Source organism: Triticum dicoccoides, chromosome 1A (assembly GCF_002162155.2).
Source record: "Triticum dicoccoides isolate Atlit2015 ecotype Zavitan chromosome 1A, WEW_v2.0, whole genome shotgun sequence".
In the NCBI taxonomy this organism is placed as follows: Eukaryota; Viridiplantae; Streptophyta; class Magnoliopsida; order Poales; family Poaceae; genus Triticum; species Triticum dicoccoides.
Genome location: NC_041380.1, coordinates 256,359,673 through 256,376,899, shown reverse-complemented (window position 1 = coordinate 256,376,899; position 17,227 = coordinate 256,359,673). Strand labels below are relative to the sequence as shown.

Here is a 17,227-nt window from a genome sequence, read left to right as displayed (position 1 = left end):
GCCTTGGGCCAGTAAAATCCGGCTCGGTATGCTTTGGCCACGATGGTCCGAGAGGACGCATGATGACCACAGGTCCCCGAGTGAATATCATTGAGGATGAGTCGACCTTCTTCTGGCGTTATGCACTTCTGACCGACTCCAGTCGCGCTTTCTCTGTATAATTGTCCTTTGATTACGGTAAAGGCCTTAGATCGACGGACGATCTGTCGAGCCTCTTCCTCATCCTCCGGAAGCTCTTTCCTCAAGATATATGCGACATACGGAATCGTCCAGTCAGGAATGACCACCAAAACCTCCATGATCAAGTCGACCACCGCTGGGACTTCAACTTCAGTCGGATCTGTGGCGCTCTTGGGCTGCGGAGTTTCTTCGGTGAAAGGATCTTCTTTGACTGACGGAGTGTGTATATGCTCCAAGAACACACCACTCGGAATGGCTTCTCTCTTGGAACCTATCTTTGCTAGATCATCAGCTGCTTGATTTTTCAGTCGGGGTATATGATGGAGCTCCAACCCCTCGAACTTCTTTTCCAGCTTCCTCACTGCGCTGCAGTATCCAGTCATGGCTGGGCTTCTCACGTCCCACTCTTTCATCACCTGATTGACCACTAAATCCGAGTCGCCATAGACCATTAGGCGACGGACGCCGAGTGAAATGGCCATGCGCAACCCATATAGGAGGGCCTCATATTCTGCCTCATTGTTGGAGGAATCAAAGTGAATCTGGAGCACATATCTGAGTTTATCTCCTCTGGGGGAAACCAGGACAACCCCAGCACCGGAACCATTCAACATCTTAGAGCCATCAAAAAACATGGTCCAATGCTCCGAGTGAACTTCAGTCGGCTGCTGTTGTTCAATCCACTCGGCGAGGAAATCTGCTATCGCCTGGGACTTAATGGCTTTTTTTGCCTCAAACTTGATATCAAGGGGAAGAAGTTCAATCGCCCATTTGGCCACTCGACCAGTTGCATCTCTGTTGTGCAAAATCTCTGATAGTGGAGCGTCGCTGACGACTGTGATGGAATGGTCAGAGAAATAATGAGCAACCTTCTTTGTGGTCATGTATATTCCATACACAAGTTTCTGATAATGAGGATATCTCTGCTTGGATGGAGTCAAGACTTCAGACAAATAATACACTGGGCGCTGAACTTTGAGAGCTTTTCCTTCTTCTTCCCGCTCGACCGTTAGCACAGTACTGACGACTTGTCCTGTGGCTGCGATGTAGAGCAACAGAGGCTCTTTGCTGATTGGAGCAGCAAGCACCGGCTGGGTGGAGAGCAGAGCTTTTAGCTCGGCAAACGCTGCATCAGCTTCTGGAGTCCACTCGAACTTGTCAGCCTTCTTCATCAGTCGGTAAAGAGGCAGTGCCTTTTCACCGAGTCGTGAGATGAATCGACTTAATGCGGCCAAGCATCCAGTAAGCTTCTGGACATCATGCACTCGCACAGGGCGTTTCATTCGGAGAATAGTGCCAATCTTCTCTGGGTTAGCGTCGATTCCCCGTTCGGAAACGAGAAAACCGAGTAACTTGCCATCAGGAACTCCAAATGTGCACTTTGATGGATTGAGCTTGATATCATACCTTCTGAGGTTGGCAAATGTTTCGGCGAGGTCAGCGAGCAGGTCGGAACCTTTTCGTGACTTGACAACAATATCATCCATATAAGCTTCCACATTCCGACTGATTTGAGTGAATAGACACTTCTGAATCATTCGCATAAATGTGGCTCCGGCATTCTTGAGGCCGAATGGCATGGTGATATAGCAGAAGCACCCGAATGGAGTGATGAAAGCTGTTTTTACCTCATCGGGCCCGTACAGACGGATCTGGTGGTACCCGGAGTAAGCATCTAAAAAAGACAACCTCTCGCATCCCGCTGTCGAGTCAACAATTTGATCTATGCGAGGGAGAGGAAAGTGATCTTTCGGGCAGGCCCGGTTGATGTGCTTGAAATCAATGCACATTCGGAGCGACTTGTCCTTCTTAGGAACCATGACGACATTAGCGAGCCACTCGGAGTGGTATATCTCTCGGATAAATCCTGCCGCCAACAGTCGAGCCACTTCTTCGCCGATGGCCTTTCTCTTCTGGACGACGGACCGCCGAAGATGCTCTTTGACTGGTTTTGCAGACGAGTCGACTCTTAGGCGATGCTCAGCCAGTCCCCTGGGAACACCTGGCATGTCAGCGGGCTTCCATGCAAAAATGTCCCAGTTCTCACGGAGGAACTGGATGAGCGCTTCTTCCTATTTTGGGTCGAGTGTCGTGGATATGCGGGTCGGAGCTGCTTCGGGGTCGGTCGGGTGAATGTGAACAGGCTTCGTCTCACCGGACGACTGGAATGCAGACTCTGTGGCGGGCTTCTTGGATCGCAGCAAGTCACTCGGATCTGCGTTTTGCTTGTATTCTTCGAACTCGACTGCTGTCACCTGGGAATCGACAATCTTGGAGCCCTTCTGAAAGCACTCTTCTGCCTTTTTCCTATCACCGGTGACAGTGATCACACCTTTGGGACCGGGCATCTTCAATTTGAGGTACACGTAACATGGTCGAGCCATGAACCGTGCATAGGCTGGTCTCCCCAAAATGGCATGATATGCACTCTGAAAATCCACGACCTCAAACGTCAACTTTTCTTTGCGAAAATGCTTCGAATCACCAAACACCACGTCCAAAGCTATCTGGCCGAGTGACTCGGCCTTCTTCCCTGGTATAACTCCATGGAAGCTCATGTTACTAGTGCTCAGTCGGGACATCGGAATGCTCATACCTTTCAATGTGTCAGCATACAATAAGTTCAGCCCACTTCCACCATCCATCAGCACCTTTGTCAGTCGAGTGCCTTCGACAACTGGATCGACCACCAAAGCTTGCCTCCCAGGGGTGGCAATATGAGTCGGGTGATCAGATTGGTCGAATGTGATGGGTGTTTGAGACCACTTCAGATAATTTGCCTTTGCTGGGGCAACCATGTTCACCTCTCGGTTAATCACTTTCAGTCGACTTCTGCTTTCCACATCTGCAAAGATCATCAGAGTGGAGTTGATATGCGGATATTCTCCCTCACTGTCCTCTTTGTCTTCGGCCTTGTCCGACTCCTTCTCCTTGTCCTTAGACTGTTTTCCCTGAAACTGCTGGATCAGGAGTCGACATTGGCGAGTGGTGTGCTTTGGGTAAATGATATTCCCCTCTTCGTCTTTCTTCGTGTGAATGTGACATGGCATATCCAACACGTCGTTCCCTTCTTTATCCTTTACCTTCTTGGGGTTCCAGGATCCTTTTGGTTTCCCCTTAAATTTTCCTTGAGTCACGGCCAGAGCCTCTCCAGGAGCTGCCGGTTCAGCCTTCCGCTTCTGTTTCCGACTGGTGTTTCCCTTTTCCGACTGACTCGGCTTGTGCTTGCCGCTTCGGAGTCGGTCTTCTTCTTCGCCATTGGCGTACTTGGTAGCAATCTCCATCATCCGACTCAAGGTCATGTCACCGGTTCGACCAAATTTCAAACTCAGTTCTCTGTTCTTGACGCCGTCTTTGAAGGCGCATACTGCCTGATGATCAGAGACATTTTCCACAGTGTGGTGCAAAGTGATCCACCTCTGAATATACTCTCTGAGAGTCTCATTAGCTTTCTGCACGCAGACTTGCAACTCTGTCAATCCAGCTGGTCGCTTGCAAGTCCCTTCAAACGTTCTGACGAACACTCGGGACAGATCTTCCCAAGTGTAAATGCTGCTAGGAGGTAATTGAGTCAACCATGCCCTGGCAGAACCTTCCAACATGAGGGGTAAATGCTTCATGGCCACCTCGTCGTTTTCACCACCAATCTGAACTGCCACTCGGTAGTCTTCAAGCCAAGTTTCAGGCTTAGACTCACCAGTGAACTTGCTGACTCCTGTTGCCAACCTGAAATTGGGGGGAATAACTGCGGCTCTGATAGCTCTGCTGAAACATTCAGGACCAGAAACATGCACTCGACTGCTTGTGGGTACATCTCTGTCGAGTGCGCCTCGATGGGCTCTGTTCCGGTCGACCAACCCTTGCACGATAATGGATCGCGCGTCGAAGCCTGGCTCTCTGGGGTCAACTGGAACCCTACGCCCTGTACTGTACTGACGCCTATCATCTGGCTGCCGAGGAGCGTAAGACCCACCCCTCGGAGGGGAATAGGGCACTCGACGCCTATCATCTCGGTCGAGTCTGTCGCCGTATTGATCTCGCCGATTCTCACGCCCTTCGCGCCGCGGAGGCGATCTGGGGCTGTGAGCCGACTGAACCGTATTCACAGTGACGGATCGACTGTGAATTCTGTTGCGCGACTGAGACACGGCTGAATTCTGATCTCCTGCTGCCCGGAGCAGATCCCTGATCTGCAGCAAACCTCTGCCAGCTTCCGACTGCGAAGGCTGGATGGACTCTGCTATACGGGTCGCAGCTGCTAAATTCTGAATTGGGGTTCGATATACCTGAGTCGGCGGGAAGAGTTGACGTCGACTGGTGTCGGGAACTCGTTGCCGCGCGCGCTCGTCGAGTGCTCGCTGAAGGTTCTCCAGTCGAGTGCGCTCGGCCAAATTGGCCAGACGCGCCTCCTCCAAGGCACGAGCCTCGGGGGTTTCTCCTGCGATGGGAATACGCAGGGGATCCTCGTTCCTGCGGCGAAGTTCTTCTCTTTGCAGAGAGTCGAGTGGCTCGGGCTCGTACTCTTCGTAGCCTCGTGCAGGGTCGCCGCCGTCACCTGCTCCACCACCACGGGCGAAGCCAGGAGGGCTGTGGGGCCCGTCGACCATCAAGATTTCCGCCGCTGGATCACTGCTTCCGCACTCGGATGCAGTCTCTACGGAGCCAGTCGACTGATCGAACAAGCCGTAGAGAGATTCGTTGGGCTCGATTGCCGCAACTTGGGCAGTGGCCGATTGGCGAGCCACCGCGTGACTCACCCATTGCTGAAGCCTCGACCGGCCTGAGCGCTTGCGCTGGCGGGAGACCGAGAGGGTGGACGATGGAGGAGCCGACCGATACTGGGTCGACGGTTGCCGCAGCAGAACGCCGCGGACACATGCGCGAAAATGCGTCGCACCGCGGACGGGGAGCGCATCTACGTCGAGTGGAGCCTCCTGGAGCCATGCGGAGTCGTCGGCGATGAAGGTGAGAGTGCCGAGACGGATCTCTTGACCCTCGACCAAAACTCCAGCAGACACCATGATGTAAGTACTCGGAAGAATCGCAACTTCTCCACAAAATCGCTAAAACACCGGCCCCCACGGTGGGCGCCAACTGTCGTGGTTCTAAGCCTGACAGTAGAGTGGGGGGTAGGTATGGAGAGGCAAGGTCCTAGCTATGGAGAGGTTGTAAGCACAAAGGATGTACGAGTTCAGGCCCTTCTCGGAAGAAGTAACAGCCCTACGTCTCGGAGCCCGGAGGCGGTCGAGTGGATTATGAGTGTATGAACTACAAGGTGCCGAACCCCTCTGCCTGTGGAGGGGGGTGGCTTATATAGAGTGCGCCAGGACCCCAGCCAGCCCAGGTAGGAGAGGGTTTAAGATGAGTTAAGTCTGGGGCGTTACTGGTAACGCCCCACATAAAGGCCTTTACTATCATAAAGTCTACTTGATTACAGGCCGTTGTAGTGCAGAGTGCCTCTTGACCTCCTGGTGGTCGAGCGAGTCTTCGTGGTCGAGTCCTTCAGGCCAGTCGAGTGAATCCTCGTTGGTCGACTGGAAGGCGACCTCTTCTAAGGATGTCCTAGGGTAAGTTACTTGGATCAGGTCCATGACCCTACCCTAGGTACATAACCCCATCACTGCCGCCGCCCATGAATCGGAGGGCACACACATAGACAGATCCCTGTCGCCCTCCCCAGAACTAAGGGACCAGCGGGACCCGCAGACACCCATGCAACACCATGCTGCCCCTGTCCCCCCGGGCCCGCTGCGAGCCCCACCGCCAACTCTGGGCCACCACGTCCAGCCATGCATGGATCTGGACCCGGCCGCTTCGCCTCCCCGCCAACCATCATGCGCCGATCGCGCGGAGCGGCTCCCACAGCCCGGCCCTGGACGCTGGGGGATTTCCTCGCCGCAGCCACCAAGGAGCTCAACGCCACCCTGCCGGCGCCTGGGAAGAGAACCCGCCGTCCCCTCGACTTCACCCCCCGACGTGGCTGCTCAGCCTCCACCGCGTCCACGACCGCAGCCCCTCCCACAGCTGCAAGACGCGCGCAAGTTCAGGTTCTCCGCACACTCGGCATCGTTGGGACAAACCAGAAGATCTCGGCCGCGGAGATGAAGGCATATGACGATCTATTTGCTGCTCCCATCCCGCTGTCCGTGCTATCTGCCATAGCCGCGCTGGTAGATCGCGAAATCCCAGCTTGCCTGACGAGGCAATCGCCTGTTCCAGCGCACGTCCAGCCAGTGTGTGCGACTTACCTCCTCCTAGACGCCACCCCCTGTCGATCCACTCTTTATGGATCACGGCCTCAAGATCGTTGTTTGGAATGCGCGCGGTCTCAACGCACGAGCGCGGCGCCATGCCATTCGCACGCTGCTCGACACCACCGGCGCCTCCATTGTATGCTTGCAAGAAACGAAGATTGAGTTTCTCTGCTCGTCCATTGTCCTTGACACGCTTGGCTCGGAGTTCTACGACTACACCTACCTCCCGACGCAGGGCACGCGTGGCGGCATCCTTCTCGCTTGGAAGAGCAGGGTTGTTTCCATCTCGGACCCCCTGTTCACCAACAACGCGATCTCGGCCCGCGTTGCTACGGCCGGTGGCACGCCGTGGTGGATCACTGTCGTCTGCGGGCCACAGGATGACGTCGCCAAGGTCGCCTTCTTGGAGGAGCTCCGCGAGATCAGAGCGGACTGCCACGGTCCGTGGATGCTATGCGGCGACTTCAACCTCATCCTCCGCCCCGAGGACAAGAACACGGACAACCTCAATAGGCGCATGATGGGTAAATTCCGCCGCCTCGTCAACAACCTAGCTCTCAAGGAGGTTTATCTCAACGGGCGCCGCTACACGTGGTCGAATGAGCAGTCACCCCCGACCCTGGTACATCTTGATCGCGTGCTCTGCACGTCAGACTGGGAGGACGTACACGGCGAGTGCCACCTGATGTGCCTGGCGTCTGTCGTGTCTGACCACTCCCCCTTGCTGCTGGATTGCGCCCCTGTACCAGTGCTGCACCGCAGGTTCCACTTCGAGCAACATTGGCTGCGCCTGGACGGATTCCATGAGACAGTAGCCGCGGCGTGGGATTCTGTTCACGAGCCTGATCCCTTCCGTCGCCTGATGTTGCGCCTCCAGGCCACGACACGAAGCTTGACGAGTTGGAGCGCCAAAGCTGTTGGCAACGTCAAGACCAAGCTGGCCATTGCAAGAGAACTCATTGCGCGCTTTGACAAGGCCCAGGAAGACCGTATCCTCTCGCCTCCGGAGGACTGGCTACGCAAACAGCTGAAGGTCTCATACCTAGGACTCGCATCCTTGGAACGGACGATCGCAAGACAGCGAGCCCGCATCGCCACACTCAAAGATGGAGACGCCAACACGACCTTCTTCCACCGGCAATGCTCGTTTCGACGTTAGAAGAACCGCATCTTCCGCCTCTCCGCGGACAGCGCGCTGCTCACCAACCATGACGAGATGGCCAAGGCTGCCTTCCGGCACTTCGACGCCCTGCTTGGTACGGCGGTCGAGCGCGACCACTCGCTGGACCTGTCGCAGCTCATCGAGGGGAGCGACCTCTCCGACCTGGACGTGGCCTTCTGTCCGGAGGAGATCTGGGAGGCAGTGAAACGCTTGCCCGCGCACAAGGCGCCAGGGCCCGATGGCTTCAACGCTGAATTTCTCCGTGCGTGCTGGAGCATTGTGAAGCAAGATTTTGTGGATGTATTCCAGCAGCTCTTTCAGATGCGTGGTCGCGGCTTCTGCAAGCTCAACCAAGCTCTTCTCACATTGCTGTCGAAGCGCGCCGATGCCCAGGAGTTGCGCGATTACCACCCGATATGCCTCATTCACATCGTGGCCAAGGTTTTCGCCAAGGCCCTCTCGCTCCGGCTGGCCCCAAAACTTGACTGCCTTGTCAGCCGCAATCAAAATGCATTCATCCTCGGACGGAGCCTACACGACAACTTCGTGCTTGTCCGGCAATCGCTGAAGCTTTTGAGCCAGCTTGGGGTCCCAAGGGTGATGCTCAAGCTCGACCTCACGCGCGCCTTCGACTCCATCTCCTGGCCGTTCCTCTTTGAGGTCCTACGCCAATTTGGGTTCGGCCATCGCTTCCTCGAATGGATTGCCATCCTCCTGTCCTCTGCGAGCACCCGGGTCCTGCTGAACGGCGTGCCAGGCCCACCGATATGGCACAAGGGTTGCGGCAGGGCGACTCTCTGTCCCCGCAACTGTTCGTTCTCGCGGTCGACACACTCGGCCGGCTGATTCGACGCGTGCACGACACGGGCATTCTTTAGCCGCTACATCCGCGGAGACCAATACCGGCTATATCCTTGTATGCCGACGACGTCATGCTCTTCTGCCATGCCACGACGAGCGACATTGCTGCTGTCAAGGAAATACTCGACCTGTTTGGCAGAGCGTCCGGCCTCAAAGTGAACTACGCCAAGAGCTCGGCCACGGTCCTGCATGGGGAACAGGGCGCCCCCGAGATGATCACTGGCTTGGGTTGTTCGACCGCCGCGCTCCCAGTCACTTACCTCGGCATCCCCCTGACGACGCGCCGTCCTTCCGCTGGCCAGCTGCAGCCCCTCGTCGACAAGGTCGCCGGACGCTTACCCACCTGGAAAGCCTGGCTCATGAACAGAGCCGGCAGGCTTGCTCTCGTCAAGTCTGTTCTTAGTGCCATTCCGGTGCACCAGCTGCTCGCTTTTGCTCCTCCGAAGAAAACCTTGCGGCAGCTCGAGAAGATTCAACGAGGATTCCTATGGGCCGGTCGTGCCGACGCCAACGGTGGGCACTGCCATGTCAATTGGCGCCTTGTCTCCCGCCCCCTCGCGCTTGGTGGCCTCGGGGTTCACGACCTCGAACGAACCGGGCTTGCACTGAGACTACGGTGGCTATGGCTCTCACGCACAGAAGACGGTCGCGCCTGGCAGGGGCTGGATCTTCAATTCTCCTTCCACGAGCGCACCCTGTTCTTTGCCTCCACCTACATGGTCATTGGGAACGGCATGAAAGCCCTGTTCTGGGAGGATCGATGGCTCAACGGCCGCTCGGCCGGCGAGCTCATGCCCATGCTCTACAACTGCATCCCCCAGCGGCGGCGCAAGACTAGAACAGTGGCTGAAGGACTCAACGGCAATGCTTGGGCCCGAGATATACAGGGTGTCCTCGGCCTACACGAGATTGGCCAGTATTTGCAGCTTTGGCAACTCGTGCAGTAGGCCACACTCACTGACGCCCCTGACCAGCTGATTTGGAAGTGGACAACGAGCGGCATCTATTCGGCGCAGTCTTGCTACTTGGCTACCTTCCAAGGCTCATCCCAATCCTACTCCTGGAAGCTGATTTGGAAGGCTTGGGCTCCATCTCGGGTCAAGTTTTTCCATTGGCTTGCTAACCTGGATCGCTGCTGGAAGGCCGACCGTCTGGCTCGCCACGGTCTGCAGCACCATCCACGCTGCCTCCTGTGCGATCAGGCGCCGGAAACGATCAGGCACCTCATGCTTGACTGCCCCTTTTCCAGGCAGGCATGGCACGAGACCCTCGCCTGGCTTCGCATACCAGCGCCGATCCCCAACCAGGAGCCCACCCTCATGGACTGGTGGCAACACGCCAAGGACGATACGCCGCAAGCACAACGCAAGGCCCTGCAATCCGTAGCGCTCCTAGTTCCATGGCTACTATGGAAACATAGAAACAGCTGCGTCTTCGACAATGCGACGCCCTCCCTCGACACGCTCGTCAACCGGATCAAGGAGGAAGCCAGCTCCTGGGCTAAGGCCGGAGCTCCAGGCCTTAGAGTAGTCCTCCCCCCTTCATGGGATGTGCACTGAGCTCTGTACCTGTTCACCGTCTATTCGTCCTAGGACGACTGTAACTGACACCCTACCTTTTCAATGAAAAGAAACGCAAGGTCCCTTTGCGTTTTCCCGAAAAAAAATTGTGTCCATCGACCAAGCCAAGACCGCTTTCAAATCCCAACTTTCATCAATACTTCATCATTATTCACCATAATCATAATTCTATTTTCATACTTCTTGTTCTCGATTTCACACGGAGGTTAGACCTTCGATGTCAAATTGATCGTGATTCGGCATGACAAATAACATCTCGGGGTATTTTTTTAGCAATTGCTAAGGCGCATCAACATGGCATGTTAGTAGTTAGGTCGTCAAAGACGTCTCCACTAGAGTCAAACCCATGATCTCCTCGAAAGATTGGGACACCCATGTAGGTAGGTTATTTGAGGTCAAATGGAAAAATAGATATAAGATTGTCCACATTCGAGTTTGAAAGTGGATGCAACCAACCAAAACTCTTAACTAATATACACTCTGGAATAACAAGAAGAATGTCAAGCATAATTTCATTTTTACCTTGTAGCAATATTGTAGTTACACGTGATTTGTATAGTCATGGGACATCATCTCAGATCACCACGGGTCTCTGGACACGATCTAGGCTATGTGCATAAGATCGCTAAGGTTTGTGTGTCTCTAGATTGCTCGTCCTCCTTGCCGGGCCTTGGACGCCTTTATATATCCGTACTATGGTGGTGGCCTTCCCTCCTCTAAGTAGGTGACCTCTCCATGTATGTCTGTACGGGTGGGAATTCGGATCATGCAAGTAGAACTCGTGGCCCCTTCGCCAAGTAATCCACAAGGTTTCCTATTTGGGAACCCCAAGCATACACCCCATCGAGTCGGCGTGCTCCGTTGGGCCTTCAAGGCTTGCGCATACCTAGCCCCATATGCCTGTTTACGGTATACGGTATACGTTGTAGGGATAAGGTATTATGGCTACACATCGTCAAAGTCATGGGAATGTGACCACACAGTGCGGGCTCACTTCCCAAGTTTGCATCCTATTTTACCCCTGGTTTTCATATTTGACATTGAGGCTTCAAATGGAAAATTAGATATAAAATGAGATATTCCAAATGCTGGATTGAACCGACATCCTTTGAATTAAGCATTCTCAACTAGCTTGTTTTCATTTCCTGTTTATCTCATGGTTGTTCACTCCATTATCATTGGTTCGAGTTTTAAGATTTGATTTAAGTACGAATGCAACTTGATCCAAAAATTACTGAAAAATAAAATTCATGAATCTTGTTTATATCACTATCCTCTAAGAAAATTTTGAGAATGGCAAGTTCTAGTCGAGGGTGACAGTCCAAGTAGTAGATGTTGTGACTCCATTATCCTCACACCCTTCGAATTAAGCTTTCTCAAGTGGTTTGTTATTGTTGCTTGTTTATCTCATGGTTGTTGACTCGGTTATCCTTGGTCTGAATTTTAAATTTTGATTTCAATATGAACGTAACTTGCTCCTAAATTACTAAAACATTGTAATTCATGAATTTTGTTTCCATCACCCTTCAAAAGAAATTGCGAATACTTTTGGCTTGTCAAGGCCTCAATGTTGGTAGTGCAGTACTGCAGTTAGTGAATTTGATGACGGCATGGCCATCCGAGCGTCACATGAAATCCTCTATCTGCACTTCATCTTCTCCACCATGTCCTTTCATGTAGCCTTGATTTTCCAATGCATCTGGCATGTTGCCGAAGGTGGATGTGGCTAGGCCACCATCTTTCTTTGTTGTGATTCAACTCATACAAGGGAAATCCAAAAATAGAAACCATGGTCTGTCGGCTCTCATAATGGTTTAAGACTAAAAGGTAACCCAAGAGGACCAACACCGTTATTCACCTATAAGCGGTTAAGGCGAGAGGCCAGCCTTGCCTAAGACACTAGAGGAACATATCAATTGGAACATATTAGGAGAGAAACAAAAATATTGAATGGCAGGTCACTGGCCATAAACACACCGTCCCCACAACCCGAAAAGCCATCTAATAACTCATTTGTCCCTCTTGCGACACAATTGCCACTATCCCTCCATTCTTTCTCATCGTCAATGTTGAGGATATCAGTAACTAGTACCATATCGGTCGGGTGCTAATTATGTATAAATAGGCAAATCGACCAGTTAATCGGCTATTCGGTGACCCACGGAGTAGCGATTAACTGAGATGCCGCTTAACTGGCCGATATTTGGAACATTGCTCATCATAGTCACAACATTACTCATCTTCCCCCTTTCCCGGCAATAGAAACAAGTAACACCACATGCCTAACTTATCCCTCACAACATAAGACACAACCCCTCCTTTCCCACATGGTAGAGTAGTTGATCGGAAAAGAGAAGCCGCAGGCAAAACAGACACGCTTAGATGCATGCCAGTGTAGGCAGGTGAAAGGAACGTCATCCTCAAGACGAATGCAAGAGCATCGCGGACCAAATAATTGTCAGCTCGGGAGCTTCCCCACAACTTATTTGGGGATCCCCATTATTGACTCGCGGCTAACTGTAGCCGAGTTGCGCCCTACGGTGGGCAAGCTCCAGCACCGCATCGAACCTTGGCAGGGGCGATGGCTTTCGAAAGCAGCTCGGTCCATGCTCATTAACTCCTCCTTGTCCAGCCTGCTTCTATTCATTATGAGCTTCTACAGCCTGCCCGAGACGTTGCATCATGAGATTGCTCGCGTCCAGGGCCGCTTCTTCTGGGCTGGTGAGGGCGATAAGCAGAAGTACCACATGGTGCGGTGGAGTGAGATATGCAAGCCTCGTGATCAGGGCGGCCTCGGGATCATGTCCTCCAAATGCATGAACATCGCTTTGCTAACACGATGGCTCTGGCGGATCTCAAACAGAGAGGGCGGTCTGTGGCTCCGCATCATCCAACAGAAATACCTCCGTGGCCAGCCTCTCGCCTTCTGCCAGCGGTCTGGGGGCTCCCAGTTCTGGCAATCCATCATACAGCTCCTCCCTGTCCTCCGGGTTGGGACTTCGATCGCGGTTGGATCAGGCACTGCCACGCTGTTTTGGTTCGACCGTTGGGCTGGGGACGCCCCCTTTGCGGCCCGCTTTCCTGGCCTGTTCGCCATTGCGGTGGAGCCTAGGGTTTCGGTTGCGGTGGCCCTTACTAACTTAGGGCAACTCGCGTTCCGGCGATCGTTTGGTCCTGTGGACACCACCGATTGGCATGACCTGCTCGACTGCATTGCTCTGCACGAGCCTGACCTCGCGAGGGGAGTTGACCGCGCCAGGTGGCGGCTAGAGCCATCTGGCCAGTTCACTAAATCACTATATCAGGCGATCGCCCCTTCCCCGGGCCCCGAGGCCCTCACCACCATTTGGGAGATCCGGCTCCCCCTAAAGATTAGAATATTCTTGTGGCAATGGATCCGCGGCCGCCTCCCATCCGGCATGGAAGTCTTGAAGCGCAACGGCCCTGGTGACGGTTGTTGCCCGCTTTGCGGGCCCAAAGAAGACTCGAACCATATCTTCTTCTCTTGCGTGTCCGCGCAGTTCCTTTGGAGTTGTTTCTGCGAATTAATGGGCGGAAGTTGGGACCACAACAACTTCCCCGCTCTCTTCGTCGAACTTCAGGCATCACCACCCTCGTCTCGCCACATTAGGTGGCTGACTGTCGGTGTGCTCGCCTGGACGCTGTGGACTCTTACGAATAGGCTCGTGATTCAGCGTATACCTCTTCGGCGCGCTACTGACGCTCTGTTTAAATGGTCTGGGTACTTGCAGCTTTGGCAGCCGCTTAGCCGTCCCAAGGAGAGAGACGCCACCACCTTCATCATCACCCAGCTTCGCGCGATGGCTCTCCGGTTGGCTCCGCCGCTTCCCCCACCACCTCCAGAGCTGGATTAGATCTTCCCTGCGTCGCCGTCGCCACCGCCATTTGTTTGTGTGTGTGTGTGTTGGGCTAGTTGGGTTGTGCCCACAGCTGAACTTCTCTGTGTGTGTGCTTGTGTGTGAGACCATGTTCGCGATGGCTGTGTGTGTGTTTGCGACTGGTACTTTGTGAATGTTGTGCTCGGTGGTTGCTTTATTTATAAAGCGGGGCGAAAGCCTTTTTCAGTAAAGGAACGCCATTTCCAAGCCTTCGGAGCAACCACATCAACATTGTGGTGAGGACTAAACGGCGGCAGATGCTTCTCTGTAGACAACATGTGCTAGATGGTCAAGGCAAGGGCGGCACCTTCCTCCTAGGGCGCCTTAGCGCTGAAGAAATGCTTAGACAATGCCTTAAAAACCATGACTCTGGCACCAAATAGAGGTGGGCCATTAAAACAGTAAATATCATTGAAGGAGGAAGCATGGCAGGTGTCAAATAAAGAGAGCAAAGTATAGGCTGGGAGGAATCCTACTTCATTTTTTCTTCTCCGTGTCTCAAGCATATAGGCTATATCCTAGCAGTGAACAACATCTAACAATCTTAGAGATATCGATCGGAAAAAGAAGGGAAAAGATAAATATGCAGAACAGCTAGCATAATTAAGGTTAATAGTGCAAGCATAACCCTATAAAGAATTAGAAAAAAAAAAAGCTGCCATTTTTGCACCATGAAAATAAACTTAGGCCAAAGCCTAACTTTGTTTGTTTGCCGCTAATACAACAACAAAGCCAAAAGAAAGCCTTTAGTCCCAAACAAGTTGGGGTAGGCTAGAGGTGAAACCCATAAGATCTCGCGACCAACTCATGGTTCTAGCACATGGATAGCAAGCTTCCACCCACCCCTGTCCATGGCTAGTTCTTTGGTGATACTCCAATCCTTCAGATCTCTCTTTACAGATTCCTTCCATGTCAAATTCGGTCTACCCCGACCTCTCTTGACATGATCCACACGCTTTAGCCGTCCGCTATGAACTAGAGCTTCTGGAGACCTGCGCTAAATATGCCCAAACCATCTCAGACGATGTTGGACAATCTTCTCTTCAATTGGTGCTACCCCAACTCTATCTTGTATATCATCGTTCCGGACTCGATCCTTCCTCGTGTAGCCACCCATCCATCTCAACATGCGCATCTCCGCCACACCTAACTGTTGAACATGTCGCCTTTTAGTCGGCCAGCACCATACAACATTGCGAGTCAAACCGCCATCCTATAGAACTTGCCTTTTAGCTTTTGTGGCACTCTCTTGTCACAGAGAATGCCAGAAGCTTGGCGCCACTTCATCCATCCGGCTTTGATTCGATAGTTCACATCTTCATCAATACCCCCATCCTTCCGCAACATTGACCCCAAATATCGAAAGGTGTCCTTCTGAGGCACCACCTACCCATCAAGGCTAACCTCCTCCTCGCGCCTAGTAATACTGAAACCACACCTCATGTACTCGGTTTTAGTTCTACTAAGCCTAAAACCTTTTGATTCCAAGGTTTGTCTCCATAACTCAACTTCCTATTAACCCCCGTCAGACTATCATCAACTAGCACCACATCATCCGCAAAGAGCACACACCATGGGATATCTCCTTGTATATCCCTTGTGATCTCATCCATCACCAAAGCAAAAAATATAAGGGCTCAAAGCTGCCCCCTGATGCAGTCCTAATGATAGCCAAAATTTACCAACAATGCCCTCACCCAAGAATTTACAGAAATATAAGCAATCTTTTGAATTCTTTTTTCACAATAAATAGCTACCACTGATTTGCCTTGTTACCATGATAATTAGATATTATATATGGAAAATGCTGTGTTTTGCTTTTCAGTTTTCACCCATAGCAGATGGGTCACAGCTACAACTAACCAGGAGTAGACACGTGTGCGAACATAAAAGGTCCACAGAGCCCTCAGAGTTTTCAGACTCCTTAGATGGGAAAAGGGATAAACAGATCAAAATTAGCAATATCTGCAAGATCATCTTATATTCCTTGACCTAGATTGGCATGGTGCTGGGAAAAGAACTGTGAGAATGCTCTAAAATGATCATTTAGCATTCTCCAAGATGACCCTAAGTGAGCATATGAAAAAAGATGTGTGATTCTCTTTTCAGAAATGATAGCACTTCTGTGTAGGTAAATCTAAGGACCAACAGCTATAATTAGACAGCCGATAGGAATGACCAAATCCAGAATCTAAATCCAAAATTTAACGAACACAATTACATAATCAAGCATACCATTTATCAAGTTCAAAAAACAAAACTATGTGGCCAGAAGTTACCTGCGGTGAGGTAGTGCTATAGGGCAATTTGCTGCAATCGATATTTTCAAACATCAGGCGACGGAACATAAGCGTCGAGGAGAGTTGGCTGCCATGATTCTGTCCAGCGCCATGATCACCCGGATTCTTCGCGACAAGGCGGACCCAGTTAAGCATCTGCAGAGGAACCTCCCTCTTACGCTTCAGATGGGCTGATCCGGCGCTTGTGTGGTCCTTGTGTAACGACAGGAACTTATCCTTCTTCGCGTTCGAGCGGTGGGCCGCATTGCGACTGCTCCCGGCCACCTCGTCCTGGCTTTCAGGCTTGCCGATGCTCTGCTCAAGGAGCCAAAGATGCTTGGCGTACACCAGCTTGATGGGCGCATCAGCAGCCGGTTCGAGGCCTACCGCCTCGGCGATGGCCGCCCATGAGGTGACCGCAGCGAATCCGCCGCGAGAGCGCACGGCGAGGTACAAGGGGAGCATGTCCACCAAGCCGCCTTTCCCGAGCACAAGAGGCTTCGGGAGTAACGGAAGCCCGGCAGACAATCGCCCCTCGGCGAGGAAGGCGGCGAGCACGGTGTCGAACAAGGCGGGGGCGCCCGCTTCCGTGAGCTCATCGTCCGGGATCTGCAGCCCCGACAGGTGCCCGCGAGCACGGAGCTTGCCGATGACGTCGCGCACGCAAAGGACGAGGTGGGATGGGCCACTGGACATCGGCGGCGGCGCCGCCGCCGCCGCCGGTGAGGAGGGCGCCCTCGCGGCCGGCGCGCCGTGGGGGTTTGGGCTTGGGGTGTTGGTTTTGAAAGGGGGCGCGGAGGAATTAGTGGCAGGTGGTGGTGGCGGTGGGCTCGGAGGGGTAGCCATTTTTGCCTCCAGGCCCTTTGGGTTGAGGAAAACCCAACCCCTTCGACGTTGGAGATTGGAGAGGAAGGAAGGCTGATGTTTTTGTGTGTGTGTTCTCTTTGAATTTTGGTTTGTGCTTTGTGATGGAACAAAATTTAATCCATGGGAGCCAAACCCTAGGTCTACG

General features: G+C 52.9%; 1 protein-coding gene across 1 annotated transcript in view; it reads right to left on the bottom strand.

The window, feature by feature from the left end:
• LOC119267872 (AT-rich interactive domain-containing protein 1-like) overlaps positions 1-17,134 on the bottom strand; it is a 34,415-nt gene extending 17,281 nt beyond the window's left edge. Inside the window, exon 1 of the mRNA XM_037549313.1 lies at positions 16,216-17,134. Coding sequence (XP_037405210.1) covers positions 16,216-17,061 — 846 coding nt within the window. The 5' untranslated portion in view covers positions 17,062-17,134. The remainder of the gene's footprint in view (positions 1-16,215) is intronic.
• Between the last annotated feature and the right edge of the window lie 93 nt (positions 17,135-17,227).